Source organism: Anastrepha obliqua, chromosome 1 (assembly GCF_027943255.1).
Source record: "Anastrepha obliqua isolate idAnaObli1 chromosome 1, idAnaObli1_1.0, whole genome shotgun sequence".
Lineage (NCBI taxonomy): Eukaryota > Metazoa > Arthropoda > Insecta > Diptera > Tephritidae > Anastrepha > Anastrepha obliqua.
The window spans coordinates 98575393-98590165 of record NC_072892.1 but is presented as its reverse complement, the minus strand read 5'-3'; the positions used below and the strand labels follow the sequence as shown (position 1 = coordinate 98590165).

Genomic DNA, 14773 nt, shown 5'->3' with positions numbered 1-14773 from the left:
TTTTGTTCAAGACTCTCCGAGAACTAACTGTGATAACAAGATTCGTTTGCTATTATTTGATATTTCATGTCCATAGTGATATTCGAGACCAGGGTCATGAATGGTAGAGAAAGAATTAATGGAAATGAAAAATATTATAAATATTCTCAGCTTACTCAGGGTCACGGTACCTATGTACCTATGAACCCCGTGGTTGTTGTATTCGTAACATGATTTGCTACGGATTACTAAGCGCTGAACGAGTCTTGTTGAAGATTTAAAAATTTGGTGTTCGGTAGGATGTATCTATACCAAAATACTAAGGAACTTTAGCTTTCGACTCGCCAAACGTGTAAGAATTTTCCACCGATGATTTACCAAAAATTATCACCTTCACTGATCGCCACCAGCCACGCTTTCTGCTTTTTAAGCATGTAAATGAGATTTTGATTGGCCTGTTTACTCGTGTAAATAAAAATTCTCGTCATATCAACACTTACACATCTTTGAGCCAACCGTTTTTCCTCTGCGACTCGACAACTATGCGCATGCGCTTCTGCGCAGATATAAAGAACTGTCTCATCGCGAATACGAAGTCATTTTAACTTTGCAGCTTGCAGTGCGCAGTGCTTTCGTGATTACAAGCAAGTGTTAGCAAAATATTTCTTTTTTATATAAAAAGGTGATTTGAAATGTTAAATAAACAAATTAAATGAAAGTGTGTGGAAAAAAATATTGAGTTAAAAAAACGCCAAAAGTCATTCAATAAAAAAAGAATAAGAATTCTACTTTTTAGCAAACGACGCATATGCGCAAAAAGAAGGAATCGCAAAACTTCGAATAAAATATTTATAATGAAATATCAAATTTTACATAAATAGCCTTTACAAATGTGGGTTGTTATTTTAAATGCAAGAGTCAGGTGATAACTACGACCATCTTCCATATACCGGTTATTTTAAAGAATTCAAAATTTCAATAATTCCGTTACTAACATATTAAGTAATTTGTTGGAAATTTGTGTAAGGAAAATTTTGAGAAGAGCATATTTATAAAACTTAAAGACTACTCCTTCAAATAAAAAAAATCGTATACGCATTGCTTCGGCTTGGCATAAAATATACCAAATTGCAAAGCTAATATTATATAACAACCTGACGCTTGCATTTCATTGAAATTATATCAAAAAAACAAAAAAACTTTGCATATGAAGCCTTGAGGCTCCCACGCCTCTTAACCAAAATAGTTTTAAAAAGAAATATTTTCTAATCAATGGTTTTAAATCAAATAGGATTGGCTTACAATTTAGAACAGGACGAAATGGTATTAGAAAAAAGCAAGTGGGTAGAAAAAACGAAATATTTCTACATTGTATAAACACAACTAACAGGCAAAAAATGTGGAATAGAGCACTAAAGAGTATGCACAGAATATGTAATGAATATGACCATAGCGAAGGTCAAAGTTATTTTAAGGATGCCATAGAAAAATGTAAAATTTTACGGATTTTTAAAGCCAGAAGTAATTATGCATATGCATTGCGAAGGAGGCAATCCAACATTTTATTGGACTATGCCCAATATTAAAACAATACCGCTGTACGTTCTTTGAAAATACGTTCGAAATAATTCATTTTCTAAATGGTGTAAATGATTTGCAATGGAAAAAATTTATCAATTTTATCACGCTTTAAAGTACAGGCAATTTATTATAGATTAATAGTTTTGTAAGATTTTTTGTAAAAAAATTAATTGAATCGATCTCTCTCTATCTATATCAACCCAAATACTCATTTTTTATAGATATTTTTTAGGAATATTTTTTAAGAAAATAAAATCCCAACATTTTGACTTTATAGTATGTTATTATTGACATCAAATAGTATACAAAAACAATTTTTTTTTAACAAATTGGCGGACTTTTGAAAAAAAGGTATGTTTTTTCGGGTGGAAATCAGACTGTAGTATGGAAAGTTAGGGCTGAAAAGAAACGAAAGTAGCATCTGCCAGAATGACAAGCCTACAGAATAATAATCAGTTTAACTTTAACCAAAAAAATTTGTCTCAAAGTAATGAGAAATCCCAACATATAGGAAAGCCCATTTTTCGCTCTTTATCGCATATGATGATCGATATCCTCGACGTCATTAGTACAAACTTCTTTTGTGAGCTTAAAGAACTTCAGCAACCTATTTTCCGAAATGCTGAAAAGATCTGTAGATTCATGCAAGGAAGGCTGTTGGGAAGGCTGTTCATCGCGAATCTGTTACAATTCGGTGCGGAAATCTTTGTATCTTTTGCCACTCATGGTTACGCTACGAGAAAAAAATAAAAGCAAAATTGAGGCTGCTTTGTTTTTGCTACTACTTGCTTTAATTTTCATTATTTTGAACTATTTTTTCATTATTTTGAACTATTTTTTCGACAAGTTTGGCGATCGCCAAATATTCGATAAAATTTTTGCTTTAACATTTTAGCGACAGCGAAACTTGGAATCCGGCTACATTTCAACCGTATTCTTCAGGAGATATCAGTCAAAAACACAAAAACAAATTTCATATTGATAGCAGGTGAAAAGAAATTTGACAGACTCTCTGATAGATTCGCTAAAAAAATTGGAAGAGATAGCGGTAAGTGGGCATAACTTGATGATAATTTTTGGTTGTGGTTGGTGTCATTATTATGACAGTACAAAACATTTCCCATAAATTTTTGGAGAAAGCAGCGGAAGTCAAAGTCCTTGGCCTGTCCTAGGTTCAGGTCGTTTTGGTAACGTAGCACTACTGTCGTGGGAACGAGATCTTTATTTGGTTTTCAAGTTAACTAGAAGAACTGCCCGTTTAACTCAATCTAACCAACGGCTCGTCCGGCGCAATAGATATACATATTCACATATATATGTATAATTGTCACACCACGCATCAAATTTAAATCAGTGAAGGTAGTCATTGAAAGGACAGTACAGAACTAATCCTTTTATGAGTTTATATCAATTTATACTCCGAGGTGTGTATTGGATGTGTGTAGCTGCATTTCTTTACATACCCACCCGCTCGGCATACGTGAGCGTCTGATAATTGCTGGTGGCTTATTATTGCATAAAATTAGTTTTCACTTTTCTTTCCACATTCATATGTGTATTTACGTATGGGCCTTAACTAGACATGATACATGCATCCATAACTATGCAATACTCAACAACGTAAATGTTGCATGTACACAAATTGTATTAAATTTGCAGTATACACTTGCATATACATTTTAATACACCGCGAGTACACGCATATTAGGGGTGTTCGTACTTATACGGAAGTTTTTATTTTTAAAAACAAATTTGCGTCTATTAAATCTTTCCTTCCCCTGTTCTTATACGGGACGCCCTACGCTCTACCGTAAGTTAAAGGAAAGCATGTTTATATGTATATATTATTGAACTATTTAACCCATTGTCGCTCATTATACATATTGCCATTGTTGTTCCACAATTTTTTTTGTTCAATGTTGTTCCACAAATGGAGGGACCTACAGTTTCACGCCGACTCCGAACGGCAGATATTTTTATGAGGAGCTTTTTTATGGCAGAAATACACTCGGAGGTTGGCCATTACCTGCCGAGGGGCGACCGCTATTAGAAAAATGTTTTTTCTTAATTTTGGTGTTTCACCGAGATTTGAACCTACGTTCTCTCTATGAATTCCTAATAGTAATGACGCACCAACCCATTCGGCTACGGCGGCCGCAAGATGAAATACATACTAGTATATGGCAATAAAAGTAGATTTGGGTTAATGATTAATAAATGGAAAAGCGAACCATCGATATATGGATAGCATCGCCTATATTTTTCCACCTCTAGGACATACATGCATACATATCTTCATAATTTCGAAACATAATTTTCAGGTTACCCCTAATAAAAGTAACTATGTATGTACATGTATGCGCTATCGCACATACACAACGGCGTCAGCTTAAAGCAGGTGACAATGCGTACCACATAATGATGGCAATTTCGAGAATCACTGGCGCTAAAAATGTCGTAATCACGCAACCGTAAAACAGCACAAGAAACAAATATAAATTACAGCAATAGATTATTAGGCAAATAAAATTGTATTTGTGAATACTTGAAGAATGCAACAAGAAAGGCATGAGGATGATGCAAAAGGGATGTGCGGTATTTGCAGCAGCTACCATACAAGTTGCATGCCATTAAACTTAAGAATCAACAGCTAACCGCTAGTAACACAACGAATGAGTGTTGTTTGTTGCGAAGAGGAAGGCGCTAAGTATTGTACGATTACTAGACATCAAGTCTGGGTCGAAAGCAAAGTGCATATTAATCGACCGACTTACGCATATTGAATATTTCTGGTGCTTGCGCCTGATACCTGATGTTCAGTGTTGGCCGCTAAGTCACGGTCAGGCTGCTGTATTGTTGTATTGGCTGTGTAGACTTACACGTAACTGCTAATCGAAATGAGCTCGAAGAACCGTAGTTTACGGCTTTTCACTTCACCTTCATTCTTCAATCAACGCTATTGCTTAATCTTCAATTTGAATGCTGTAACATTTGATATGCAGCATGTGAACATTTTAGTGTCTTTATTATTTTTAGTCTTTTTCGGATCATTCAACTACTTTTTATACTGTATACTGGTGTTGTTTATTGGTCTATATGGTATATTCGCATAGCGCTGAAGCCTTGGCTGCTTTCATTCTATAAGTGGAGGACACTATGGTTTTATACAATTGCGATTGCTGATTGTTTTTGTGGAAAAGCTTTTTTTTGCAAGATGCTCTGCACTCAGAGTAAAAATATTGGTAATGCTTGTTTTGCACCATTATTGTTACCTGAGGAAATAGAGCCATTCAATAGGCAGACAATTTAGCAGCAGGTTGCAAAAATACCATCGTTCAACAACGCTCTTCAGTAAGCATGTCCTTAATATGATATAAAACAATGAAACTGTAAAGTGAGTATAGCGAGCGTTGCTACATAATTACAGGGAAATTTAAGTGTGCGCTCAAACTAAAATAGCGATATCTCAAAAACCATTAAAGCCCCCGTCATTTTCTTTCGAAATGTGAAATTTTAAGGAATAATAATATGCAAATTAAAATGTTCAATGAACTGGCCAAATTAAATAAATAATAAAAAAAGAGGTTGTCTGTAAAGTCGGTTTACTGACGATAGTTTAACGTGACAACGTCATAAGAAAATATTGATGGAATGGTTCCAATTTTCAAAACAAAATTTTAATTTTATTTGCTTGATAGATATTTTGTATGGATATAGAGGAGGAGATAAATGGAATTGCAATGAAATAGGTCAAGTTACATTTACACAAACGTGAAAAATGACGAAACATTTATCAAATTCATGAAAGATATGTTCAATTTCGATTGTGCATCAGACGTTAATAAGTCAACAACACTAGGAGGCAACATCATCGATTTGCCTTTTTCAGGACACTTTACGCTCGAAACACTCCCTTTCATTTCCTACTTTTTCTATCATCGTCCTATTCTCAACAGAGAAATGGTTCATTACCATGCACACAGCAAGAAGGCATATGCAAATACAAGTATGTGAATTTATATACCTACATATGCGCATATACATACATATATATGCTCACTCAAGTAGGACAGAGCCAGATGTCGAACGTTGCCGAACGTGGGGGCCGATTGTGCTCTTTGTCGTTCGTTCCGCGCTCTCGTTTGCAGTTCAAGCTTACATTTGCTTGCGTACGGAATAGATTCGTATATTTGATATGTCCATATGACTTGTATGCATCTTTACATATAGATTTGTTCTTTTTGAAAATTGCGCGAAATTGTATATGTATATGCATGTTTATATACATATATTAGTATACAACATATCTTATAAGGTATATGGTAAATATTAATATACCATACATTTTTTCCTTCATATATAATAAAAAAATTAATAATAATAACATTAAAACAACAGGTATTATTAACAAACTTGGTTTTATTTTAAATTCTTCAAGTAAATCAAATTAATAATAATCAATAAGAAAGCATATGCAAATACAAATACGTGAATTTATATATATACATATGCGCTCACTTAAGTAGGAGAGAGCAAGATGTCGAACGTTGCCGTTCGTTTGCTTTATTTGCTTTGTCGTTCGTTCCGCGCTTTCGCTTGCAGTTCATTCAAGGTAACGGCAATGAGCAAGGTAACGACAAATGAGCAAGGTAACGTTGAATGAGCAAGGTAACGACACATTTTTTCGTTCGCGCAGCCTGTAAATCGAATTATAAGACGTTATCACGTCAAAAAAAAATATTTTACGGTTTTTAAAAACAAAAAAATTATCATAACAAAATACATAATTTGTTTTTTTTTTTCGTTCCCACGACAGTCGGTTCTACGTTACCGGAACGACCCGGAATTAAATCCCCATATATGTATAGGGAATGTTTATGCTGCTACAACAACAACAATGACATAATTTTTTTTCACATTAAACTAGGATAGATATACTACGCTTTATTGTTTGTAAATAAAAAAAAACTTTACGAATTTCAGAGGGTCCCATATAAGAATACTGTTTCACAAAGTTTCAAAAGATTCGAAACATTACTTGCATTTTGCTCACTTATTGAAGGAGTTATATTCATCATCCAATCATTCAATTAACACTTTCACTAAAGACAAAAATATTCGGAGTGAAAGAAATCTCTATTTTCAACTTTACTGCACCTACCTAGTCCAGAAGTGTCAAAGATGGTTGGCGGACGATGCCATTTGAAAAACTTACAAATCTTCCGATAGAGGGATTAATCTATTATTTATATATACCTTAGGATGGAGCATTTTTTTTTTTAAATCGCTTTTGGCAGGCCGGCAAAAAGTTAGCTTTCTATCTCAGAAATAAAGATCCAAAATATTATTAGCCTCATTGTATGTTAAGAGGTGCCCCCGATACTATTAATTTAAAAAAAATTTCAGGTTTACTAGATAAAATTATATACGTTGGTTGGTTGGTTTAAGTGGCGATTCTTCCAGAATCCAACTAGCGCTTCCGCACCGTTTTGTAGCCACATCCTCGTTACCAACTTGTTTACCAGTTATTTACAGCATGTCTTTATCCAGTCTGTGCGGTTCAGGAACCTTATCAGGTTGTTGACATCTAAGCCAAACAGCTGTTCCAGACTCTCGAATAGCGGTTTACATAACATTCTGTCCTTCCATAGGGCAGGGCATTCGCAGAGGAAATGGAAGATCGTTTCCTTATTATATACGTACTTGCGTGTATTCATTTCTATAAGGTGTTTTGCATAACTTTTTTACTAAAAATAAAAAACCAAAAATATTTTGAGTGATGAAAATCTTTATTTGGTCCTTACGCTCTCCATTGTTGCTTGTCTGTTTGTACCCTGTACCTGTCAAACTCACAAGTGTCAAATATGATTGACGTACGACGCGATTTGAAAAAATATAAATTTATAAATCTTCCGATAGGGTGAATCATTTTGCGCCCCCCTTAAACACACACTTTTTACTATTGGTTGTTGTTAGCTTTTAGACTGAGTATGCTAGGCGTAACGCATTCGCTTGGCTTGGTTGGTAACTTCGAGAACGAGCGCAAAGCTGCAACGTTTATAAATAGGTGTCTGCGTAATATACTTAAGATATGGTGGCCAAGAGTTATAACAAACGAGGAGCTCTGGAGAATTACACACCAAAATAGCACCGACCGGGAAATAAAGAAAAGAAAATATGGATGGATAGGGTGAAAGCCTCATGAGGAAATACCGCATGCCGCCTTCACTTGGAACCCTAGAGGAACGAAAAGAAGAGGCAGACCATTGATGACTTGGCAAAGGACTACCGCAATGAAACTGGGAAATCGGTTAATGAACTGAAATAGAAATGTTTGAAAAACTTTTGTTGCATCTTTAAGCTCCTAAAGGAGTGTGGTAGAATAATAATGCTAAGTCACCTAGTGCAACGCTATTTAGTATTATTGATGTTTTTGGTGAGGTCAAATGACTTGGAGTGACGAGCTCGCATTGTGTTTGATAAGTTTAGCCGATTTTTATTATTTATTATTTAAACTATCCTGATTATTAAATTCTTACAAATATTTTTATTTAACTTTAATACTCCAGTTAAAATTAAGTTTCAAACATAAAACTTCAAATACGTGATGCATAACGTTACTAATGGCTGTGTAAAATTTCGTTTATTTTTCGAAATTTGATTAGGCTGGGAGCATCTCGAAACGTTATTTTAAAAAGGTAGTAATTTGTGATTTCTATTAACTCTTATAAAATCAGTCTCTCATTGCTAAAACTAAAAAAAAAAAATACATTTTCTTTACATAAATCTACCCGTTCACATATGGCAGATTAGCTCGCAAAATTGACAATCAGCTGTCAAGACTGTTTTGAAAGGTTTTTTGCATAGAAATTGGTATGGTGGCCAAGAAAAGCAATAGTTGATTTAATTCCACAATTTGCTGCTAGTAATGACAGTTCTAGGAAATCCATGAACGACGTCTACTGAGGTTACAAAAATTTGACAGGTCAAAGTGACTATGGACAGACGTTTTTTCTGTATTATGAATGCATAATTAACAACATCTAGCAAAAACTTTATTATAATTATGTCTAGAAACTTCTTTTCTTTGTCGACGTCAATTTGATTTAGTTTTTACTTTGACGTTTCTTCTAACATTCGTAATAAGAATTATCGATAACACAGAAAACTCAGGGTAGTATGGAAAAAATTATCTTTATAACCGAAAAAATTATCTTTATAATCGAAGATTATTTTCAAATCTCGAATTTCGGGAGAGAAATTTTGATGGGTAATCTCGTTTTTTAATTAAAGATGAGAAATTGGGCTCGAACAAGTATATAATGTTAAGGTATAATCTGTGAATATATTACAACATACAAGGTTTGTTAAAAAAATATGGTGAATTTTCAAATTACGTACAAATTTCGTACATATTTCGATTATTATTATTTTTTCTATGTTGGTACACTCGTCTCGAAGATACAAAATACAAATAGAATAATTCAAATTAGAGTTAAAAGCGTGGGATGCTTGATATAGTAAATATTACAATCATTCTATTGGCAACTACCTATGTACAGAAGGTTATGAAAGTGAAGCAAAATGCATCCCACGCTTTTAACTCTAATTTGAATTATTCTATTTGTATCTTAATTTTTGTTATAATTCTGTTCTGGGGTAGTTGACTATGACTGATCGTTCGATTTGCTATTACTTCATTATAGGTCTCTTTGTCATTCAAATTTATTTTATTTAATTTATTTATTTTCTACTTTTTAGTTCGATTAGCAATAAAAGCGTGTTTTTTAGTTTTTTTAAACTATTTTTTATTTTCTACTTTTTAGTTCGATTAGCAAAAAAACGTGTTTTTTAGTTTTTTTTTTTAAACTATTTTTTATTATGAATGAAAATTATTGTTATCCTTGCAGTCAGTGAATAAATGATTCGATATATTCGTGCTATATTTAATTCCTTTCTTATCGACTGTGAGTCTAAAGCTATGCAGTTATCGGCCATGATAAAGAAGTAATCGGGATGAAGAACTTATTTCGTGGAGGGAGCCTGAGAAACGGCTACCCCACTCCTGAAACGGAGAGGTAACAACAAAATATACTGACATAATCAATATGTTACATACTTTTTCCCATATAGATCAATGATTGAAGGTCGAGCCTTGTTTTTCTGAATGAAAATTATTGTTTTCATTTAGTCAGTGATTTATAGTCCGATTTAATTGTGTTATATTTAATTTCTTCTTTACCGACTATATGTCCAAAGAAAGGCCAGCATTGGCTTTGAGACAGAATAGATACTTTCAGCACAGAAAAAGGAGACCGTGGATTATATTGACACAATCAAAACGATATGTAAAGTTCCAGTTTGGTTTTTTTTTAGTTCATTTTTTGTTGTGAATTGTACTTTAATCGATAAAATGTTATAAATGAAATTATGGTCATGATAAATTCCTTCTTTACTTGCCAAAATTTTGTTCCGTAAAATAGTTTCAAAATTTATGTTTTGATTATTTTATTGTAATTAACAAAATTACATCTCATATGAAAATTATTTCATATTATATGAAAATTGAATAGAGTAAATTTGCGTATATGAGACTTGTAGTATCTACGCATGTGTAAAGACTATACGAAGTGAGAATGCAACTACCCTGAAAACGTTTTAGCCTTCTATTCGTACTGTAGTGCTGCGCGCCCGAGCAAGTTCGAATTCGAAAGAATAAGTCGTAGACTCCCAAAATCAGTAAGAGTAACTCGGAGAGTGCAGGCATACGCAGACCGCGCGTTAGCTCTGTCTTTCTTACTCTTCTACAGAAGATCTACTACTGTGGGCAAAAAGTAAGGTGAATTTATTTGTCAAAGTTCGCGGGATTAAAATTTCGCTCTAGTTATTTTTCCATGTGAATGTCATTATCAGTAATATATTTACGCTTGTGTTTACCAAACGACCAAGAGTGCATTTTTCGATTTTTACAATGTCTGATTTGATTGAGCAGAGAAGTGCCATCAAATTTTGTTTGCGGAATGAAATTTCGGCTGCGGAAAAGTTTAGCATGCAGAAGTCATTTGGTGATTCGACCATGCCGCAGAAAAATGTTTATAAGTGGTACAAAGACTTCAAAGAGGGTCGAGCGCTTGGAGCGCTCCGGACGATCATCGACGTCAACAGATGACCAACACGTCAATAAAGTGAAAGACCTTACTGGTATGATCGGAATATCAGAAGGAACTGTGAAAACCATTTTGAAAGACCATTTGGGCTTACGAAAAGTCAAATCTCGTTTGGTACCCGAAAACTCTCAATTTCTTGGAAAAAAGTCGTCGCGTTGATGTGTGTGAAACAATGCTTTCAGACTATCAGGACAAGCTCAAATGCATCATTACGGGAGATGAGACTTGGATTTATGCTTACGACCCTGGATTTATGCTTAAGACCCTGAAACAAACGACCAATCAAGCGAATGTCGTGCTAAAGGCGAGGCCAGACCGAAAAGAGCACGTCAAAGTCGTTCAAAAATTAAGGTCATGATGACAGTTTTTTTCGATTTTCGTGGTGTGGTGCACTATGAATTCCTTCCACCTGGCCAAACTGTTAATAAGGAATATTATTTGACCGTTATGCTTCGTTTACGTGAAGCAATTCATCTAAAAAGACCAGAATTATGGGCAAACAAATCTTGATTTTTGCATCACGATAATGCACCGTCTCACACTGCACTCGTTCTTCGTGACCATTTCGCCAAAAATTCCACGCATATCGTTCCGCAACCACCGTATTCGCCTGATTTGGCTCCGTGTGACTTCTGGCTATTCCCAAAACTCAAGAGACCACTCCGGGGAACGCGTTTCGAGTCGATTGGGGAGATAAAAGCTGAATCGAAGAAGGTGCTGTTGGCTATACCGAAAATGGACTATTTGGCATGTTTCGGGGATTGGAAAAATCGTTGGCATAAGTGTATTTCATCGAGAGCGGATTATTTTGAAGGGGATGAAATTGATTTACAAGAATAAATAAAGATTTTTCATTTTACAACCAAATTCACCTTACTTTTTGCCCACAGGTAAAAAAGAAAATATTAATCCTGGCAATCCTAATAAGGATAATGGAAAACTTTTATCAAGTTATTGCATTGTCATGGTCCTTGGTAGGTGTGCAAAATTCCAAGTCGATCAGATTTTTAGAAGCCAGTGAAAATTAAGCTCAAATACATACATACAACCCGAGCTAATAAAAGTGTGTTAAAAATAAGAAAATAATCTGTCAAATATGTCAACAAAAAACGTTTTCTCAAACATTATTTTTCCAACATACCTTTTTAAAAAGTATATTTCATCCTGAATATTTAAAAAATAATAATAATAATAAAATAAGTAAAAAAAATGTTAAAAATAAGCGAAGATATTTATATAGATATAAAACTATAGCCAAATTGATCAACATTAAATTAACCTCAAAATTATCAATATATGTATTTATTTTACTTTACAAAATTTTCCAGTTTACAGTTTACATTTCTAATTCATAATCATCACGGTTATAAGCATTTCCCACTTATAAGTAATAGAGGAGCTGCAAGAAAATTACATATACTTAAATATACGATATAAGATCCTGTTTATAAGCATCGAAGAATAAACCATCTTTCCGCTTATAGCACTGAAATTTCATCTTACACTTATCTCTACCAGTTAAAATAAATTTATGCTTGAGATTGGTAATATTGAGCAGTACTATCATATTTTAGTAGCCCTACATATTTTAGTAGCCCTACAGAAAACTTTATGACAATGTCCAAAATACATGGGTCTTTTGATTTAGAATCGCTCATTTTTGTTCACCATATAACTATTCTAAGATCCTATTATAAAGGGTTTTTCAATAAGGGCAGGTAGATATTGAAATTGAATAAAATGGCGTTTGCTGTGTGGCACGTAGCGCCGTCCTGCTGGAACCACATGTCGTCTAGATCCATATGGTTCAATATGGGCCATAAGAAATTGGAAGGGACACCACGTCTACCGAAAAATGGGCGCAATGCGCGCAATGTTTGCGTTAATGAACACTCATTTTGATAATAAAGTTTTATCATTTGAACGTGCTGTTCAATCGTGTAACTTGCCATGATGATTTGGCATAAACAACTGAATAATAAACAAAAGATTTGACAGATGTCACCAAAACGAAATGGCTGCCACAGGGCGCCAAAATCGACCCGCGACAATTGAAAAACCCTTTACCTAGACACACTTGCATAACCATGTCGCTAGTATTCTCCTGCATTTATCACCGATGATGACTAGTTATTATTACTTTTATTATTTAATATTGGTAATCGAACCCATTACTACCGAAGGCAACATAACATAAATTGACTTTTGATAATACAAAATGAAAGTGTAAAGAAATATGTTTATATACAACGACAATAACATTTATCATTTAATTTTGAAATATATAAGTATTCTAATATTAAGACATCGATCATTCCATCAGAAAGACTGCAACACATGTACACGTACTTACATTTCTTCTACGTTTTCTCCTCTTTACAGCTACTTGAACCGCAAACAAAATGATTTACCATCTTCAAAGCAACTCTCCTTCCCTCAGGGGAGTCCACCTCATGTGTGTCACGCTGGCCTTGCTGGTTAGCTCATCGATTGCTTCTGGCGGCAGTATTTCATCGACGCACAAAAATCCATCTCCACAACAACAGCAACAACATTTGCCTAAACCACAGCAACAGCCACAGCATCAACAATCGCAGTCTGCCGAGCTTCATCAAAGTATGCATCAACAAAACACCAACTTACAAATACGCCCACACGAGCAACATGAACGCTTGACAGCGCTACCGCATTTACCAACAATATCAAGTAGCAACAATGATGCGGCCAATCAGGAGTACGCAATGAAAGATGTTGGCGTCGACGAGGAAATGCATGATCCGTATCAATATTTAAACGACTTGAAGGTTGAACCACGTTTGACTGCCGCAAATAGTATGCCTTATACGCCATCCAATCAACCGCTTACGCACATACCAACGATGCTGACCAGCTTTCCCTATGCACCGTATAATCAGTTTGGCAACGCTTTATCACCACCTTTGGCGACACCTCGGCTGGTGCCTTTCTTTAGCTATCCTCAGCCGGTTTTAGTACCGCTGCCTATGTACTTTGCGCCCACCGATTTACTTTATCCAGGTTACACGGGCACAAACAGTGAAATCGACGAATCTATGTCTCGCGCTGTTGGTGACCAAAGAGCAGAATCTTCTCATTTCGATTCCTCGCCAACTTCGGGGTCCAGTACACCAACGGCGCGCAACTCACAAATCTTTATTATGCGTTTTGCCCCAATGCCGTATATGTTTATGCAAGGCTTGGGATTTTCACCCGCTCAACCAACTCTTTCAGCCTTACAACCGTATACTGCATTGCCTACTTTTAGCCCGATTTTGAATATACCCTTGAATTTCATGGTGAATGGCAAACCGACAAGTATATATCAGATAGGCAGCACACCAAATGATTTTCCTAATTCCGTGCAGTTCAATAATGTGAATCCGTTTGGTATACGCCCTCCCGCAACGTCATCGCAACAATTTTCACTAGCTGCCGCTAACAGACCAACTGCCACAGATATTGCTAACAGTTATTCGTCACATGGATCGTATGGCGCGAACACTCTACCACAACCGATTTCAAATTCACTTCAACAAGACTCTAAAATGACGTTACTTAAACGACCGTTCTTCTTCAATGGAAGACCAGATGATATCTACACATTACCGAACAACTTTAATTCACTCTACTCGAATTCGGCTTATTATTAATTTTAGGAGAAGAGTATTTTTACTTAAAATTGAACTGTAATTGAAAAGTAATGTATTTAAATTAGAAAAATTGAATTGAATTGAGTATGTTTTAATAAAACGATAAATTATACAAATTTCATAAACAAATATTGAGCATTCATGCCATACATATGTATGTATGTGTACAAAGTGGCGCAAAGTTAATCACCCGACAATAATATTTGACAATTAGGAACTAGGCAGCTGCAGTACACAAACAAACAGGCAATGGAGGGCGTAAAGGTCCAAGTAAAGATTTCCATCACTCAAAAAAATTTTTTTTTTTTATATTTGGAAAAAAAGTTATTCAAAAACCAAATTGGATGATCAATTTTGCGTCATCTTATATAATGTGTG

The 14773-nt window shown here is 34.8% G+C and overlaps 1 protein-coding gene across 1 annotated transcript; it reads left to right on the top strand.

The window, feature by feature from the left end:
- Positions 1–13129: 13129 nt before the first annotated feature.
- On the top strand, positions 13130–14395 carry LOC129235800 (protein transport protein SEC31). Its single transcript, XM_054869839.1, has one exon. It carries the CDS (start codon positions 13130–13132, stop codon positions 14393–14395), a length of 1266 nt encoding a protein of 421 aa, XP_054725814.1.
- Positions 14396–14773: the final 378 nt, after the last annotated feature.